We start from the raw sequence: 20,828 nt of genomic DNA on the forward strand, positions 1-20,828 counted from the left end.
GGAAAGGGATTGAAGGAAAGAGTATTGGGCAGTCATTGAACCTGCGGTCCTAGAATTTGGGAGATGAAGAAGGTTGTATATCACTAGGACAGAAGAGAATAATACAATATCAATAACAAGGATGATGAAGACAACTCACATGCTTTTTATACCTACCATATAAAAAGGACCTTTACTCATAGAATGCTATTATATACGGAGAAAATGTAATTCATTTTTCCAGATAAAGAAACTGAGGCCTCAAAAGGCGGAGTCATTTACTACACAGAGAGTAGACAGAAAAGAAAGGATTCTATCCAAGTTTTATGATTCTGAGCTCAGGGCTCTTTCTACCACAATGCACTGTGCCATGGGACCAGGGGGGGTGGGGAGAGTGTCACTTTTGTCTATTTCTGTCATGCCAGGGAAAGAGAGAGCCCCACACAAAGTTGGGGGCCCAATCCAGATACTCACCATAGATTATAATATTCTTGGTTGCAGTACGCGTCAAACCAGTGAATGAGTTAGATGCAGTACAGGTATAAGTGCCAGCATCACTCAGGGATGCAATAATAGAAAATGTGGCTGAGTTGCTGACTGGTTGTCCATTGTGTAACCAAGTGAATTGTGCTGCAGGGTTAGAATCAGCAACACAGCTCAAGGTAATATTTGCCCCAGGAGGGTACTCATCGGGGGAATGTACAATTGTGGCATTATCTGGGCCATCTGGAAGAAAGAAAAGGATTCCATATTGAGATTATGGCAGAAATAAGGGGGCATCTCCTGGTCTATAACCCATCACCAAGAACCACTGTGTCTCCCTGATCCTCCTTTGAGCTGGGAAATTCACAACTCATCTTCTCCTTTTCCAGTGTGGATCTGAACTTGGAAGATCTTAGGGCTTTCTCCAGTTTAGCACCCTGGCTGGCCACCCTCAACCAGAACACATGGCAAGGCCAATTTGGGCTCCCTAAAGATGAAGGGGGTTGGGAACCTCAGAGCCTACCTCTTTAGCTCTCAGAGAAGGGACTGAATTAGCCTGGGCCTCTGGGAACACACCACCAGGCTATAAGAAGGCACCATATAGGAAGAAGCAATATACTCACAGGTAACATTCAGTGTGAATGGATTACTCCTTTCCCTAAACAATAGGTTCTCGATTTCACACACATAGGGTCCTTTGTTTTCCATTCTTCTGAGACTGCGGATAGTGAGTGTCCTCTTATCCGGCGACAGCTGTATCCTGTTACCACCTGGGGCAAGTCCATTTATGAACCACCGGTAAGCGTGAATTTGACCCGTAGCATTGCATGTCATTGAGAAGTCCTTGGTCTCCACTGCAGTATTGTTGGAGGTGATGATGGTAGGTTTGGACAGTGGTGCTGTGCAGGGAATAGACAGAAAATGACTGTATTCATACTTTTTCTTATCTTATAACCATATAAGTGGTTTGGAAGTGGCCTGTCTAAGACCTTGGCAAGGCTGGGGGCCAGAGACTAAAAACCTGTGATTTCAAAGGCAAAGACACCCCTTTCTATGGTGCAGATCTCATCTACTCCAGTCCTTAAGAAAAGTTCTTCTTCAGTTCTGTGACTGACAAAGACATTCACATGGAGTCCAAGCCCCTGGTCCTCAGTCTTTCTGGTCTGAGGCAAGCTGGTCTGGGGATGATAGACCCCTTCATCCAGCACCTGGGCTTGGATTTGAGGCCTTTCTAACTTGGCAGAACCACCAAGAGTTTATGATTCCTTGGCCTGGACTTCCAGAAGCCAGGGTCCCTTACCTTGACAGCTTGATAAGGATATTGGGAGCCGGTGGTGTGGATAGACTAAAGTCAGGCCATGGGGAGATTGTGCTCAGAAAGGGAAACATTACTTTAACTCTGTCGAGGAAAGAAAAGGAAAGGCAGAGAGTGGGAATAGATCAGTTCTTATCAGGATACAAAAGGATGAGCCTCTGGCTGGGAGTCAGGTGAGACCTGTTTCAAGTCTGGATATATTGAACCCACAATAGCATCTCTAGAGCATAGGACATGATTTGCCCCCAGGATGTCCATACCCTTTACAGAAGATTCTAGAATTCCCTGCTTTGGGATCTTTCCTTTCCTTTGGTGTTTCCTGCCCTACAGGATGAGAATGAGAATGTTGAAGGTGATCTTCAAGCTCACATGAGGTTTTATGCTGGGAATCTAAGCTAATGGGGACTAAATTTCCCTGAGCCTTTATGGTCCAAGGAGAGACCTTTCCTGATCTCTAGTTGGAAGTTAAAATACCTCACTGAGAGAGGTGTGTGTTGTAATAATTAAAGGAGTTTGGCATAAACTGTTACAGATAAAAGAGTGGTTGCCTTAAACTGTGACCTCAAAGATATGTTTTCAAATCAAAAATATAGTGGTCACCCGGGAAAAATTCCCACATATTAAACATAACCAAGTCAGCTGGTTTTTATGGAGATTTTAATTAATACAAATAAGGAATTAATGAAAGATAGAGAATAAGAGGAAACAATGAGAAAAGAGATAGGCCAGCTTAGGCCAGCCTAGGCTTTTAAGCCTTAAGAGAGAGATCAGTCAGTCTTTTATCACTCATGTAAAAAATAGACTCAGATACAGGACTACAATCCCCACGAGCCTTTGCTCCACTTCCCCAGAATGCCTTGTAATCTCACCTGGGCCGAGATCAAGAAGGGATTTAAGCTGATTCAAAAGCTTTTGAGGGGGGCTTGGGGCTTTTGGACTTCCGTTTTGCAGCAGGAGCGTCTCTTGCGTGATGTGAGGTTATTTTGTCTAGGCCTCTGGCCTAGGCACATGTTTCTTACTTGTATATTCTTTAATCTTTAATCCTTTAATAAACCTTTAAAAAATATAATACTTCTTGCAGAGAGAAACTAATTTCTACCTGCCTCAGTCTCCCCATCTCCCCTAAATTTTAATCTTTACACTCACCACAAGATTTGTCCCAAGCAAGACTCTAGTGTTCAGAGAGATACCAGTTCACCTTTGGCCAGCTCAATCTCCATCTAAGTTCAGCCACCAAGCCCTTCAAGGCAGCTCTGGCAAACTGCCTCTCTCCCATTCATCTTTGGCCATATGAAACCTCTTCAGAGAGAGGTCCTCAGAGAGAGTTTTTCTCTCAGCTTCTGATTTCCTTTTAAAGAGAATTTTCTCCTATGTCACCTCACCTAAGTTCTCACATCTACCAATCACAGTAGACATTTTCCAAAGGACAAACCATTCTTATTTCACACCTGAGTAGACTAAAACCTCATACCTCTTTTGTTAAGGCTTGTCCCTTACAAGTTGGCAAGTTGCCTGACCTTCATAGGTACTTAGCACCTTCCTAAAAATGGACTTAGCTTAAGGCTTTTGTTTCACTATAAGTATGAGTTAAGTACTTATTTATTGTTCAGTAAAGAGTTTACAACTTTATCTTCCTCTAAAATATGCTTAAGTATGAGTGGAGTAGAGTTCTCACATTCCTGACTAAGTCCCTTCATTGTTAAAATGGGGAATGGTCTTAACCAAGTGTTATGAAGTAGGGTCTGAGAATTTTTAAGATTCACAGTGTGCCAGAGCAATCCCTGGGGCACATCCAGGATCATCAACAGGCTTCCTTCCTGGGTCATCCATGGCCAGCTGTCTTAAAATTAATTTCCAATTTTACAGGTATAAGTGAGAAATATTTCAGCTTCCTTGACCTTTCTCCTTGTTATTTTGGTAGAGCTTGCACTCCATCCCTGGGTCTCCACTGGGAAGTTTAAGGTGAGGAAGAATGAGCCTCCCATTTGTATCCAGTAAAGCCAAGTGAGACTGACCAGGACAGTGACAAATCTGAGGTCAGCTAGCCACCTTTTGTAGTGGGGGGAGAATATGAAGAAACAGTGAGCATGCTCCTGAGCATGAAGGTCATGGTAGGACTTTTTGGAAGGTGTTTTGGCAGCATCAATGGATCCAGTGACTGACATGACATAGTGACTAGTGTTGGACTAAGAGTGAGAAAGACCTGAGTTCAAATTCTGTCTCAAAATGTTACTGGTTGTGCGACTTACTAGCAAGTCCCTATCTGTGTCTCAGTCTCCTGATTTGTTAAATGGGTAAAATAATCTCTCCCTCTTAGTGTTGTTGGATGAAATGAGACCATATATAAAAGCTGTGTATAAATCCCAAGAAGAGCCCAAACAAAGGTTCAGAGGAAGGAAAGTCAGAGTGTGAGACTGGGTACCAAATGTAGACTCAGGCTGTCTGAGCACACAATGCATGGCCAGAAGTATTGTAATGCCTGCTGCCATTTTGTGAAGGGCTAAGGTTTAATGCCAGAACAATAACACTCAAGGATAGTCTGTAGGCAATAGAGAGTCATAGAGAAGAGACATGAGCACACACATATTTTATTGAAGGGCCAATTAAGGGCACTAGAGATGCTTAGCCCAAAGAAGAAAAGACTTGAGGAGGAGGGGAGACATGTCTCCAAAGACTGGTCAAGTTATAATGGGTTTGATGCCCCTGCCAGGGGATGCTCAGTGGTTACATTGATCAGGGAGGGACTATTTCCTAATGTGTCAGTATCTTTTCTCCTTACAGCAACATTCTGGTACCCTTTTATCTCTTGTCTATCACAAAACAACTCTTTTTTAAAACTCTTACCTCCTGCATTAGAATCAATACTCTGTATTGTTTCCAATGCAGAAGGGCCAGGCAATGGGGGTTAAGTAACTAGCTCAAGGTCACACAGCTAAGAAGTGTCTGAGGCAAGATTTGAACCCAAGATTTCCTGATCCACAGCCAGGCTCTCAATTCGCTGAGTTACCCAGCTGCCCCTGCAGATCAGCTCTTCAGAGGAGGTGATGGCTTCTTTTTCAGAAGGGGCAGGGATTATGATTGGAATCCTGGTGACTAATTGAGAACTCTACTATATTTTGTTAGAAAGATAGGCGAGTAGGATTGTGTGGCCTCTGACTCTTATTTCTCCTAGTCTGCCTCCAGAAATGTGGGAGAAAAATGAAGATGATTCCTCAATTTCTTGACCTTCTCTAGGCCCCTGGTCTCCCTCCCTTCCCCAAGCTTGCCTTTCACACAATATTTACTGATATGGATCTCATTGTTCTTTTCAGGGTTATTCATTGTACCTCCTTTTTTCCCAACTTCTTTCTCAAGCAAAAAGTCTTTACTTTTCTGTTTTTAGAAGATGTGGTAGACCTAGATTGATGTAGCCCCAAAATTAAGGAAATAAGATTTAAGAAGACAGAGCCGAAAAGAATGGAGAGGCAGCAAAGGGATCAGGGATAGGGTAGTCTAGAGATAAAGTGAGATGGAGGAGAGTTTTCAGCAAGCTGTATCTCAAGGAAACTGGTCTATGGGTTTTCCTTGACTACACAGGCCAAACAGCAAACAGTTTTAATGGACTTGACTCCCTTCTCATTTCTCTTCCAAAAATGATTTGGGATGCTTTGCAAAACTGATCTGAAGAGGATTCCTGGACTGACTCTGCAACAGTTATGAGACGCATAAACAGGCTCACACCCAACCCAATCCTTTCTTGGGTGAGGAAGGGCTCCAACATTTGCCCCTCTATAATCAGATGGAAATCAGGCTGGCTCAGTCATCCCTGGCCTCAGATATTCCTCTCTTGCTATTGGTCTCCTTCTGTCCACTAGGTGGAACTACCAGTACAGGAAGGACTCATTAGTACAAAAAGTTTCAGAGTAGCAGTTGACACATAATGTGATCTAGGGCATCTTAAACTCTCTAGGGCTGTCTCTGGATACAACTGACTTCAGTTCCCTGGAATGATCAGGAAATGTCCAATTAAACAGGAAATCTTGAAAATCAAAAAGAGAGTTTAATAAAATCAAAAGAAAATAAAAAACAGAATTAAATAATACTAGGATCTGGTTTTTAAAATATAAATACAATTAAATAGATGAAGCATTGGTTAATTTGATTAAAGATAGAAGAAAACATTATAACCAATAGCAAAAATGAAAAGGATGAATGAGTTAGCAATGAAGTTGAAATTAAGGAAATTTTGAGCACTTATTTTGAGCAATCATGTGCCAGCAAAATTGAAATGTAAGTAAAATAGATGAATACTTACAAAAAAGATTAATTGCTCAGATTAACAGAATTATAAATAGAATATTTAAACAACTCAATCTTAGAAAAAGACATTGAAGAAACCACAAATGAGTTCTCTATGAAAAAGTCCCCAGGATCAGATTGATATACCAGTGAATTACCACACTGAAGGAACAATGAATCTCAATGCTATTTAAACAATCTTAAAAATCTAGGCAATGAGGGCTATGGGGTGATCAGTAGATAGCAGGGCCTAGATTCAGGAGGACCAGGGTTCACATCTGGCCTCAGATACTTTGGATGTGTGACCACGGGCATGTCATTATCCCCCTTTTTCTAGCCTTTACTTCTCAACTTACTTTGAACCAATACTCAGAATTGATTCCAAGATGGAAGGGAAGAATTTTCAAAAATAGGTAAAGAAAGAATCCCACCAAATTCCTTTTGTGATCCAAATATATTTTTGATACCAAAGCCAGTGAAAGCAAAAACAGAAAAAGAATTGGAATACTTAAATAATCCTGTATTAGAAATAGAAATTGAACAAGGCATCACAAATGTCCCTAAGAAAAAATCCACAGGGCCTGAAGGTTCTATAGGTGTGTTATATCAAACATACAACGAACAACTAATCCCAATATTATACAAAATATTTGATGTAATAAACAAACAGGGAGTTGTACCAAATTCCATTTATGACACAATTATGGTACTGATTCCAAAGCCAGGCACATCAAAAACAGAGAAAGAAAACTATAGACTAATCTCCTTCATGGACATAGATGCAAAGGTCTTAAATAGAATACTAGCAAAAAGACTCCAGCAACTGATCCTGAGGGTTATTCATTATGATCAGTTGGGATTCATACCAGATTAATATTAGGAAAATCATCCACATAATTGACCATATCAACAAGCAAACCAACAAAAATCACATGATTATCACAACAGATGCAGAAAAAGCCTTTGACTAAATACAACACTCATTCCAACTGAAAGCACTAGAAAGTATAGGAATAGAAGGGCCTTTCCTAAAAATAATAAACAGTATATATCTAAAACCATTAGCCAACATCATCTGCAATGGAGATAAACTAGATGTATTCCCAATAAGAGCACAAGTGAAATAAGGATGCCCATTATCACCTCTACTATTTAACATTGTACTAGAAACACTAGCAGTAGCAATTAGAGAAGAAAAAGACATTGAAGGCATTAAAATAGGCAATGAGGAGATCAAGCTATCTCTCTTTGCAGATGATATGATGGTCTACTTAAAGTATCATAGAGAATCAATTAAAAGGCTAGTGGGAATAATCAACCATTTTACCCAAGTTACATGATACAAAATAAACCCACATATGTTATCAGCATTTCTATATATTTCCAATACATCTCAACAGCAAGAATAAGAAAGAGAAATTCCATTTAAAATCACCCTACACAATATAATATATGTAGGAATCTATCCGCCAAAGCAAACACAAGAACTATATGAACAAAACTACAAAACAATTTCCACAAAATTAAAACTAGATCTAAATAATTGGAAGAACATTAACTGCTCATGAGTAGGATGAGTTAACATAATAAAAATGACAATCCTACCCAAACTTATTTAGTGGCATACCCATGGAACTACCAAGAAAGTTGCTTATTGAAGTAGAAAAAACATCACAAAGTTCGTTTGGAAGAACCAAAGATCAAGGATATCCAGGGAAATAATGAAAAAAAATGTGGAGGAAGATGTCCTAGAAGTAGCAGATCTCAAACAATACTATAAATCAGGGGTCATCAAAGCAAAATGGTACTGGCTAAGAGACAGAAAGGAGAATCAGTGGAATAGACTTGGGGTAAGGGACCTCAGCAAGACTGTCTATGATAAACCCAAAGATCCCAGCTTTGAGGACCAAAATCCATTTTTTGACAAAAATGGCTGGGAAAATTGGAAGATAATATGGGAGTGATTGGGTGTGGATCAACATCTCAAACCATAAACCAAGAAAATTCAGAATGGGTGAATGACATGAATGTTAAAAGAAGGAAAATATAAGTAAATTAGGTGAACACAAAATAGTATGTATATATCAGATCTTTCGGAAAGCAAAGATTTTAAGACAAAGCAAGAGTTAGAAAGAATCACAAATGGAAAGTAAATAATTTTTATTATATTATACTAAAAAGGTTTTGTGCCAACAAAACCAATGTAACCAAAATTAGAATGGAAGCAACAAATTGGGGGAATAAATCTTCATAACAAAATCCTCTGACAAAGATCTAATTACACAAATTTATAAAGAGCTAAATAAGTTGTACAAAAAAACCATGCCATTCTCCAATTGATCAATGGGCAAGGGACATGAATAGGCAATTTTCATATAAAAAATAAAAACTATTAATAAACACAGGAAAAAAAGTGTTCTAAATCTCTTATAATCAGAGAGATGCAAATCAAAACAACTCTGAGGTATCACCTCACACCTAGCAGATTGGCTAACATGACAGCAAAGGAAAGTAATGAATGTTGCAGGGGATGTGGCAAAATTGGAACATTAATGCCCTGCTGGTGGTGTTGTGAATTGATCCAACTGTTCTGGAGGTCAATTTGGAAATATGCAGAAAGAGCACTAAAAAACAGTCAGCCCTTTGATCCAGCCATAACACTGCTGGGTTTATACCCCAAAGAGATAATATGGAAAAAAAATTTGTACAAGAATATTCATAGCTGCACTCTTTGTGGTGGCAAAAAATTTGAAAATGAGGGGATGCCCTTCAATTGGGGAATGGCTGAAAAAATTGTGGTATATGTTGATGATGGAATACTATTGTGATCAAAGGAATAATACACTGGAGGAATTCAATGGGAACTGGAATGACCTCCAGGAATTGATGCAGAGTGAAAGGAGCAGAAGCAGGAGAACATTTTACACAGAGACTGATACACTGTGGTACAATCAAATGTAATAGACTTCTCCATTAGTTCCAAATGCAGTGATCCTGATCAACTCGGAGGGATCTATGAGGAAGAAAACTATCCATATTCGAAGGAAAAACTGTGGGAGCAGAAACACAGAAGAAAAAGAATTGTTTCATTACATTGATGGAAGGGGATATGATTGGGCATGTAGACTCTAAATGATCACCCTAGTGCAAACATCAACAATATGGGAATAGGTTCTGATTAAGAACACATATAAAACACAGTGAAATTGCATTTCAGCTACAGGAAGGGGTGGAGGAAGTAGAAAGAGGGAAAGGATATGATTCTTGAAACCAAGAAATAATGTTCTAAATTGACTATATAAAATTTAAAATATAACTCCATGAAATATTTCAGTAGCTATAAGACTTAAATCCTAAATATTTACATTCGCCACACTCAAGTTATGTTTTACTCCAGAACTGGCTACAAATCATGTTTGTAAATATTATGTAGAAAAATATAAAAACATGTTTAAATGGAAATAATTTCCATATGGTGCTATTTCTTTAAGTTAAATAAAGCAACTTTTTTTAAAAGATAAAAAAAAATAGACAAGAGGAGAGTTAATCCTATCTTTCACAAGAGACTGATGACTTAGCTATCCTGATCAATACATTGATCTAAGACATTTTCAAAGGATTTATGATGAAGAAATATACTCTCTACCTCCAGAGAAAGATCTGATGGTGTCTAAATGTTGTATAAACAATACTTCTTTCAATTTCTTTTTTCTTGGCTTTTGTGTTGTTGTTACAAAGTGGATAATATGTACATATGTTTTACATAATTTCATATGTACAAAGGACATCACATTTTTTGTCTTCACAATGGGTCAGGACCAGGTAGGAGGGTGGGAATGCAAAATTTTAAAAAACTGTTATAAGTAAAAATATAAAGAATTTGGAGTTTGGAAGGAAGTTTGAGATTTCCATTCCATTGAGGTCCTGGGATTAATTGGCAAATAGAATCATCTACCTACAATCTTGCAAAAGGTTTAAGATACAGGGTCCTAATTTTTTGTAGTTGCCTTTATTGAATAGTTGGGGGCATTGCCCAGAAGAACAAAAAAGGCAGAAAGTAATAAAAGCCCTTCTTAATGAGGTAATTCCTAAGATTGGATATCCCAGATCACATAATCAAAATGATAATGGTCCTGGCATCACATCACAGATTATTCTCATGATTGCTAATGCTTTGTGCTTAACCAACAACCTTTATTACACCTGGCATCCTCAGTACACAATCAACCCTGTTTGCTTCAGTTTTCTCATCAGTAAAATAAGCTGAAGAAGGGAATAAAAAAACACTTCATAACTTTTGGTAAGAAACACCAAATAGGGTCATGAAGACACAGACATGTCCGAAATAACTGAACAACAATTTTTCCTTTTCTGAAAGGGAAATTTTGTGATTCTGAACAATACTGGCTGTCTCAGTCATTTTCTTCCTTTGGTTCCTCTAGTTTGGGACATACTCCTGGAAGGAGGGCAGGGACTGAGTCATTTTCCTGTATCTCAAGTCCATAGCCTAGGGACTTTTTGCTGAGAAAGTGGGTGAAAAATATTGTGGGATAGAGGTGAATGGCCAGTTGTGGCCCAGGTCAGTTAGATGAATGAATGAATGAATGAATGAATGCATGCATACATGCATGCATGCATGTACCAGTGGACTGATAAGAATAGGATTAGTAATGTGGGAGATGGGGAAGGAGGGAGGAGGGCTTGGCATTCATCCAGTACTACATATCAGCCTTATCATTCAAATGAAGATAATGCTTGTGCTTTGGAACTGTATTTTAATTTAAAATCCAAGATTTTGATTTTTGTTCTAGAAAAGATCTTCAATAAGAAGCTTGCTAACTCCTAAATCCAGGGAATGAACTGTTGCAGAAAGATGCAAAAACATACATTATTACATCAAGAAGATCAAGAATGAACTTTGGATATGGTTGATTGAACTAAAATTTAATTGAACATTTATTGTAAATGTACACATTTATGACAAAAGGGACTGCCCCTAATTTGGCTTTCTGTCATTGTGCCTAGCAAAACATTGGTTTTGCTTTCTTTCTTTCTATTTCCTCCCTTACTACTCTAATTTCCTCTCAGAAAATTGAATATTGTATATATCTATAGTTAGAAGTGCATTTAGGACTACAAGATGATTATGTTAAATGATCAATGGGGAGACTAGTCACCCAGTGATCATCAGGGGGGATTGTGAATCTTAAAAATTCTCAGACCCTACTTCAGAACACTTGGTTAAGACCATTCCCCATTTTAAACAATGAAGGGACTTAGATCAGGAAGTGGGAACTCTACTTCACCCATACTTAAGCATGCCTTAGGGGAAGATAAAGTTGTAAACTCCTTGCTGAACAATGAAAAGTACTTAACCCATACTTATAGTAAGGCAAAAACCCTTAAGCTGTGCCTATTTTTAGATCTAATTCAAAAAGGTGCTAAATACCTATAAAGGTCAGACAACTTGTAAACTTGCAAGGAGCAAAGAGGGGAGAACTTACTCAGGTGTGAATTACTCAAAGTTTAGTCTACTCAGGTGTGAATTGAGAATGGTCTGTCCTTTTTAAATCGTCTACAGTGATTAGTAGTTGTAAGAACATAGGGGAGGTGACATAGAAGAAAATTCGCTTTTAAAAGGAGCTCAGAAAGGGCTCTGGGGAAATTCAGCTGGAAGGAATCAGCTGGAGAGATTGAACTGGGAAAGGCTGAATGGTGGCTGAACTTGATTGAGCTAGCTGAAGCTGAACTGTTGTCTCTCTGAACACTAAAATCTTGCTTTGGACAGATCTTGTGGTGAGTTGATAAAAGACTGACTGATCTCTCTTAAGGTTAGCCTAAGCTGGCCTAGCCTTTTTCTCATTATTTCCTTTCTCTCTCTCTCTCTCTCTCTCTCTCTCTCTCTCTCTCTCTCCCTTTCTTTAATTCCTCATTTGTATTAATTAAAATCTCTATAAAACCCAGCTGACTTGGGTATATTTCATATATGGGAATTTTTCCCTGGCGACCACTTTATATTTGATTTAAATCAAGACACTGTACTGAAACCATATTTTCTGCGGTCACAATTTAAGCCAACCACTCTTTTAACTGCCACAGTTTATACCAGACCACTCTTTTAACTGTTACAGAACACAATGAGATGCTATATTGCTTAGTAGACTTTAAAATGCTGGGCATCTGGAAACTCTTGTAATTAGTATCATTTCATTTCTCTGTGCATAGAAGATTACTCAGTTTAGGTCAATTCCCTGGGGGTAAGGGATAAAGCTGATCTCAATAGGTGAGCCATTGAAGTGGGAATGACCAGGAGAACCAGAGGGGAAGCAGTTAGAAACCAACAGGGGAAGAGTCAAGATGGCAGCATAGCAGGAGCTTCTCTGAATCTCCTTCTAACCAATCATTACAAAGCATCTCAAGGGGGCAGCTGGGTAGCTCAGTGAATTGAGAGCCATGCCTAGAGACGGGAGGTCCTAGGTTCAAATCTGGCCTCAGACACTTCCCAGCTGTGTGACCCTGGGCAAGTCACTTGACCCCCATTGCCTAGCCCTTACCACTCTTCTGCCTTGGAGCCAATACACAGTATTGACTCCAAGACGGAAGGTAAGGGTTAAAAAAAACAAAAAACAAAGCATCTCAAAAGGACAAAAATCAGAACCAGAGAAATAAAGGCACTCTCCCACTGGTCACAGTGTGAAAGGTAGGCAGTGAGTGAGGATTCCTATGCCATAAAGAAAAGAAACTGCTCAAATCAAAGCACTAGTTGATCACACTTTCCCCCACATCAAATACTGAACCACAGTTAATGCCAGGGCCAGGAGAATTTCCAACGTCTCAGGGGAAGACTGAGAGCACCACAGAATACCCCTGAGGGCTGTGGCTGGCCTTGGCAGTGAGACTCAAAGCTAAATAACACAGTCCTTGCAGCAGGGGAAGCAAAGGGGCAGCCAAAAGGGTAGCCAAAGCAGAGTGGAGGATGATGAACTTAGTGCAAAACCCATGTTGCAGTTGAAAATACAAGAAGCAACAGCTGAGGAAGATAGCCTTAGGAAAAAATGCTTTGAAGCAGGAACTACACATAAAAAAAAACAACAGAGATGTACCTGCCCTCATTCAATCCTCAGAAAGGGAACGAAAGATACTCACAAGGCAAAGCCCTTGAGACAGAAGCTAAGAAACCAATGACCACCAACATGCAAGAATACCAATCCTAAAGGGGCAAAAGGAGTTAACAAAAAAAAACATCTTGACCCTGGAAAATTTTTATGGAGAAAAAGAGCAAATGTAGAATATCTGTCTTATAAAGTGGGTAGAGGAAGTGCACATCATCCTCTTCCTCATTTCTTGCTCTGGGGCCCAGGGGTCTCACATTAAAAAAAATCCCTTAAATTCTGTTTTAGAATATATATTAAATATTGTTTCTAAAGCAGAATAGCATAAGGGCTTGGGATTTGGGGGTAAGTGGAATGCCCAGGGTAACAGAGATACAAAGTGAATAAGGACAGATTTGAAGCTAGGTCCTTATGACTCCAGGCCTGTCCCCTCTATTCACTGAGCCCTTTCATCTTGTTGTGAGAAAAAGAGAAACCATTAAAAGGAGAAAGCTGTGGGAGAGACCTGAGAACTAGAGAATTACCACCATTCTCGGAAGGAAATGCTTCCTCAGTGTTCCAATTCCTGCATGATCCAGCAACTTTAGCACTAGATGACTGGCATGGAGAGGTGCCTTATTAGTCTATTTCAGACTTCTCCTAATTCATAAACTCTTCATGTGTTTCTGATTTCTCTTTATTGAGATTCCTTAGTAGCAGGAAAACTCACCAAAGGAAGACACCCACATCTCACATACAGTGCCAAAAACAAGGTGGTGAAGTATGGGTGAGAATATGACTCCTGGGAAACAAGTCCTCTTCTGCAAGTCTGACTTGGCCAGATTGGGCTGGATGGCTCTTGCCACTCTGTGGCTCAGAATAGGGCAAGGCTTTCTCTCTAGGACTGGGAGGGAAGAATCCCAGGTGCCTTTCATAAGTTAGGTAAAGGAGGAACCTGGCCCTTGGAAGTCCATGCCTCCAAATTTGGAAAAGATACAGAAATGGAGATTGGAGAAGTCTTTCAGAACAAAGGAGCCACTAGGAGAACACACTGGTGGCTAATTCTGTTGGTTCTTAAATTTATTTGCAGGGATTGGATACTAACGATTTGTACTTTGTAAGGACATGGTAGTTGTCCCTGAATAAGTATCAGATATGATTTGACTAAGGTCTCAATCAGAGCAATTGAGTTACTTGAGAAAGAAGGGATACTTAGAGAAGAGTTGTCTTTGGAGCTTCTTAAAATATAAGATTACTTCCCAGGCACCAGGGTTTCTTTCCCCCTCCCTCATCAAGCCTCATCACTGACATGCAACTACCTCAAAGTTAGTCCTTCAGCCATATACACTATTATTCTCCTACTCAGCTAGCCTATGGAGTGTTGGATCTTTCTCAGGAGTCTTTTTCCTACACTAGGTTATGTAATATTTTTATTTGAGAAATTGTTTGGAGCTGTAGTAGTAGTAGTAGTAGTAGTAGTAGTAGTAGTAGTAGTAGTAGTAGTAGTAGTAGTAGTAGTAGTTGTTCTTGTTGTAGTTGTAGTAGTAGTAGTAGTATTGGTAAAGAGAGGGGAAAATGGAAGAAAGGTCAAGAGATATTAGTGTTAAAAGGAATTTCCCTCCAGATTATGTGTTTTTGTTTGATATCATCAATCACTGACCTGTAGGTCATTTATCATTGAGATTGACTGGTATTGAGAAACCCTCAGAGAAAGGAAGTTGAAACCAAGGAGAAGGGAAACTGATCCGACAGAAACTGCCCCCTTGTTAATCCAAGGAATTGCTCCTGCTCTTCTCTCTCTCTCAATCTCTCTCTCTCTCTCTCTCTCTCTCTCTCTCTCTCTCTCTCTCTCTCTCTCTCTCTCTCTCTCTCTCTCTCTGTCTCTCACTCTTTCCAATTTGACATGTACTATCATTTTGTTCAGTCTCTTTACATTTAACTCTTCCTAAACTATTCTTAAGTAAGTTATTATAGTTTATTTAGATTGGCTAAAATACACCAAGATGTTGACCAGAACCAGTAATCAAGACTGATCAAAGCTACAACCGCACTGCAGAAAACTTTGGATTGGTGAGAAATGGTTAAGTATTGGGGGAGGGAAGCAAGCTGAACTTTTGCTTTTTTCCCCAAATAGAGCCAGGTTTGGGGATTAAGCTCTAATTAATGATTAAATTACAGCTAGGAAATATTGTGGATGGAGTCTGGAGTCAAAAAACTCATCTTTCTGAGTTCAAATCTGGTCTCAGACACTCAATAGATGTGTGACCCTGGGAAAGTCACTTCACCATCTTTGCCTCAGTTTTCTCATCTGTAAAATGAGCTAGACAAGGAGTGCAAACCCCTCCAGCATCTCTGCTAAGAAATGGAGTCAGGAAGAGTTGTACATGACTCTATAATTACTTGTTAACAATTTCTCCTCACACATAAGGGTTTTGCTTTCCATCATCATTTGCCTCTATGATTCTAGTTCAGCCCTCTGTGGCCACACAGAACACTTCTAAATCCTCTTCCATGTAAGAGTCCAGAATATTGCTATCAGGCCTCTCCCCAAAGCTTTCTATTCCTTTTTCTAATATGTAGTTCCTCAATTGATCTTCAGAGACTCCCAAACCCTCAGCAATCTGGCTGAACACTCCCCAGTTCACTGTTGCCCCTTGTAAAATGTGTCATCTAGAACCAAATACAATAGTAAAAGTGCCATCTGATAGTACAGAAGGGCAGCTATCTCCTTATTCTTGGAAATGGACATGCTTCTCTTAAGACGGCATTAGTGGTTGGGGTAGTTGTGTAGCTCAGTGGATTGAGAGCCAGGCCTAGAGATCAGAGGTTCTGGGATCAAATCTGACCTCAAATAATTCCTAGCTATATGACCCTGGGCCACTCACTTAACTTCCATTGCATAGTATTGATCCTACGTCTGATAGGTAAGGGTTAAAATGAAGTTTGCATTATGTTTTTTCAACTACTCTATTACCTTTCCTACAGATAATAACTTTGTGGTTCTCTCAATCATCCCCAAGATCTCTTTATGAAATCTAACTTGGCATTAATGATCTGTATCCAATTTCCCCTTTTTTTAAATCAACCATGCCACATCAATTTAACTTTTTTCTATGACATGTATACTAGTAACTGCCCCATCGAGGTCGATTTTTTTTTGTGATTTTGACATTTTGTATTCCAGGATAGGACCTGATATCAATTCCCAATAATATTCATATTATCACATTCCACCTACTGTACCAGCTTCCTGAACTACTTCTACATCCTATCTGTTTTTACCATCCCTATCATGCCAATTTTTTCTTTCTCTATATTTTCCTTCCAGGTCCAAAATTATGCTTTCTGCTTGTCTACAGAATTACTAGAACATTAATGGTCACCATTTACTAAGGTCTTTAAAGATATTATTTCATTTGAGCCAAGTCACTCATAGGAACATTGAACGGAATGAGTTCAAGAACAGAAACTTCAAAAGATTTGTCTGAACTGATGTAGAATGAAGTGAGTAGAACAAGAAGGTAATTTATACAATAACGATAGTGTTGTGAAGTCAAAGAACTTTGAAAAACTTGGGACCTCTGATCAATGCAGTGGCTGACAAGGACTGCAGAAGACCCATGATAATAAGTTACTCACTTCCTACAAAAAGCTACAGACTTGCTATGAAATCAGCTGCCTCAATTCAGAAATAGGATGGACTCAGGCTGTAAGTTGCAACAGATATTTATTGAGATTGAGAATTACTTTACCTTGATATTTCCACATGAGTATTTTGATCTTGAAAGAATTACTAATATATTAATATTGCAACCTATGTGCTCAGGTATCATATTCACAGATATATTAGTTCTTGATCATTGTATTTAATAGGTACTCTATTAATTTTGACTACTCTTCAAATCTACATCCCAAAGGTCAGAAGAATTCCTGGGTAGGCTGCCACATTGTCCTAGTTCCCACCTTGCCAGACCAGATTCCATACAAGGTCATATGCTGAGTTAATCTACTCCTCTTTGATCTTGTAGTTGTCAGGTGAGCCGATATTAAGTCTTATGCCATGTCACATAAACATTAGCTACCTCCCATTCCCCATTGCTTGATCCTCCAGTAAAAGATTGAGGAAATATGTAGTTCACTCTCTCTCTCTCTCTCTCTCTCTCTCTCTCTCTCTCTCTCTCTCTCCCATCATCAGAGGAGGACACAGGCTGGATCCCAAGCTCTTTAATTCCTGGCTCTGAGTCTTTCTTCCTTTATTATATTCCCTCTTACTCTATATCCCCTTTACCCATTTTTCCTCAGTTTCTAACTCTCCTTTTCAGGTGTCCAACTAAGAATACATTAATTTGTGGCTATAGGCAGACACAACCCATACATATCCCAAACATATTCTTTTTCATTAGTGGTAGAAGGTAGAAGGGGAACAGAAAATAGATTGTGATTAATTGGAAAAAGTAAATTAAGAAAAAGTTCCTTTCAAACACAGGTTTCAAATACATAGACTGCAACATTGCCAGGTGCTGCCTGAACCAGGTCAAAAGGTAATTGGGAAATAGTTGTAGCAGTCCACCCCTAGCTATGGGCAAGGGGAACAGTCGGTATGTACAGATTGCCTTAGAAGAGAGCATGCTCAGTCTTGAGCATGCTAAGTATTGCACATGGCTGGGAAAGCCTCTGACCCTTGACCCCAGCTTCCCCCAGGTTAAGCGGGAACACAGGTTTCTTTGTGCTCACCTGGTTAATAGAAACCACACCTATACCTTGTCATTAACCAATGATCATCATCCCTGTGTACTGTGTATATTTGCATATCAAAGATTATATATAGCCCAGCAAGCTCCGCCTCTCTCTCTCTCTTTCAGGCTAGCTGGTGGCTGTCCTGGCAGGACTTGGCCTCTGGCCAAGCTCCATCTTTAAATCTTCTCTATCTCTCTTTCATCTCTCTGACCTGTGTGGGATTAAATGTGGATCTCTGGACTGGTAAAAGCCTTTGGAAGGGTCCTTTGATCAGAGTTTAGCTGTGGCTCATGGAAAATTAATAAAGACTCATTCCTGCCACCTCATATCTCTAATTTGACTCCGTCATCCCCCTTGTGGTATCTAAAACTTCTATCCTATGTCTATCTTCCTACCTTAAAGCTTCTCTCCCCTCTGAGGAAGCTTTAATAGTTAACCAAAAAAAAAAGATACACAGATAATTATATGCTAAATTAAAATGTGTGCTTTAAGCATCCTTATGTACAGATTTAGCCCAATAAAAAGTCATCCCTCCTGTAAAGTATATGCTGTTGGTATCTGACTTTCCAGAGGTCACTTCCACACATCAAAATTCTATTTCACCCCCCGCTCTCCATTCAGAATATACCTAGAGTCAGGGACAGGAAGCTGAGATACCCCTATGAATTATAACAATAAAGCTGCATGAAATAAAAGGAAACTAAGGCCAGAGATGACCTCTCTATGGTCCTGCTGCCATTAGTGTGATTATGGGAATGGAGGGTCTGTCATCTGTACATAGGAAAGTCAGACCAGTGAATTAATTGGGCAGCAGGAATTCTACAGTGGAAACAGTTACTGGAGGCTAAAGTCAATATATCAGAATCAGGTTAAATAACTGACATGCTTCCATGTGGCATTTTACGCTACAAAAAGGAAAAATATAGAAGCAATGGTGAATCCCTATGTGTGAAAGCAGACAAAGTTTACATTCTCCTTTCCATCTCCAGAATTTCCCTGCCAAAGAGGACCAAGACCAGCCCCATTGCATGACCAGAGCTTATATTCCATCCAAGACTAGAAATATTCTGTGGTTTCACAGCACCAAGGGAAAGGGACTAAAGGAAAGAGTATGGGGCAGTCATTGAAACTGCAGTCCTAGAAGGTGGGACACAAAGAAGGTTGTATGCTACTGGGACAGAAGAGAATAATACAATATCAATAACAAGGATGATGATGACAATTCACATGTTTTTGTGCCTAACATGTAAAAAGTACTTTCCCCACATAAAATCCTATTATATACAGAGCAAATATTATGCACTTTTCCAGATGAAGAAGCTGAGGATGTGAAAGGAGGAGACACACTTACCACACAGATAATAGACAGAGGAGGAATGATTAAATCCAAGTTTCATGATTCTGAGTTCAAGGTTCCTTCTACCACAATGCAATGTGCCATGGGACCACGGAGGCAGAATGTCACTTATGTCTATTTCTCTCCATGTCTATTTCTGCCAGGGAAAGAGAGAGCCCAACACAAAGTTGGGGGCCCAATCAAGCTACTCACCATAGATCATAAGAGTCTTGTTTGCAGTGCGCGTCAAGCCAGTAAATGAGTTAGTTGCACTACAGGTATAGTTTCCGATATGATTCAGGGATGTAATAATAGAAAATGAGGCTGAGTTGCTGACAGATTGTCCATTCTGTAACCAAGTGAATTGTGCTGGTGGGTTAGAATCAGCAACACAGCTCAAGGTAACATTTATCCCCGTTGCGAACTGATCGCTTATATGGTCAATTGTGGCAATATCTGGGCCATCTGGGGGAAAAAGAAGGATTCCATATTTAGATTATGGCAGAAAAGAAGGGCATCTCCTAGTCTGTAACCCATCAGCAGGGACCACAGTGATGCTCCTTTGAGCTGGGAAATTCACAGCTCCTCCTCTACTTTTACAGTTTGGATCTGAACTTGGAAGATCTTAGGGCTTTCTCCAGTTCAGCACCCTGGATGGCCACCCTCCACCAGAACACATGACAAGGCCAAACTGGGCTCCCTAAAGATGAAGGATTTTGGGAACATCAGAGCCTAGCTCTTTAGTTCTCAGAGAAGGGACTGAATTAGCCTGGCCTCTGGGAACACACCACCAGGCTATAAGCATGCAACATATAGGAAGAAGCAATATACTTACAGGCAACATCCAGTGTGAATGGATCACTCCTATTGCTATAAAATGGATTCCGGATTTCACACTCATATGGCCCTTTGTTATCTCTTCTTGTGAGCCTGCTGAGAGTGAGTGTCCTCTTATCTGGCGACAGCTGTATCCTGCTACCAGCTGGGGCAACTCCGTTTATGAACCACTGGTAAGTGTGAATTTGACCTGTAGCCTGGCATGTCAATGAGAAGTCCTTGGTCTCCACTGCAGTAATGTTGGAGGGGACAATGGTAGGTTTGGACAGTGGCGCTGCGCAGAGAATAGACAGAAAATGACTGTGTTGGTTCTTTTTCTTACCTTATATCCAAATAAGTGGTTTGGAAGTGGCCTGTCTAAGACCTTGGCAGGCTGGAGGCCAGACACCAAGAACCTGTGATTTCAATAGCAAAGCTCCCCCCTTTCTCTGGTGCAGATCTCATCTCCTCCAGGCCTTAGGAAAAGTTCAGCTTCAGTTCCTGTGGCTGACAAAGACATTCACATGGAGCCCAAGCCCCGGGTGCTCAGTCTTTCTGGGCTGAGGCAAGCAGGACTGGGGATGACAGACCCCTTCATCCAGCACCTGGGCTTGGATTTGAGGCCTTTATAGCTTGGCAGAACCACCAAGAGTTTATGATTCCTTGGCCTGGGCTTTCGGAAGCCAGTGTTCCTTACCTTGACAGCTTGATAAGGATATTGGTAGAGGTTGGTGTGGATAGACTAGGGACAGGCCACAGGGAGACTGTGCTTAGAAAGGGAAACATTACTTTA

At 40.0% G+C, this 20,828-nt stretch overlaps 1 protein-coding gene across 1 annotated transcript; it reads right to left on the bottom strand.

The window, feature by feature from the left end:
• Positions 1 to 908: 908 nt before the first annotated feature.
• On the bottom strand, positions 909 to 19,703 carry LOC130458756 (carcinoembryonic antigen-related cell adhesion molecule 1-like). The gene is made up of 2 exons (XM_056825375.1): positions 19,433 to 19,703; positions 909 to 1,361 (listed from the first exon to the last, which is right to left on the bottom strand). The coding sequence occupies exons 1-2, from the start codon at positions 19,440 to 19,442 to the stop codon at positions 997 to 999; spliced, it is 375 nt and encodes a 124-aa protein (XP_056681353.1). The 5' UTR covers positions 19,443 to 19,703; the 3' UTR covers positions 909 to 996.
• Positions 19,704 to 20,828: the final 1,125 nt, after the last annotated feature.

The sequence above is a fragment of the Monodelphis domestica genome, chromosome 4 (assembly GCF_027887165.1).
Source record: "Monodelphis domestica isolate mMonDom1 chromosome 4, mMonDom1.pri, whole genome shotgun sequence".
NCBI classification, from domain to species: Eukaryota; Metazoa; Chordata; class Mammalia; order Didelphimorphia; family Didelphidae; genus Monodelphis; species Monodelphis domestica.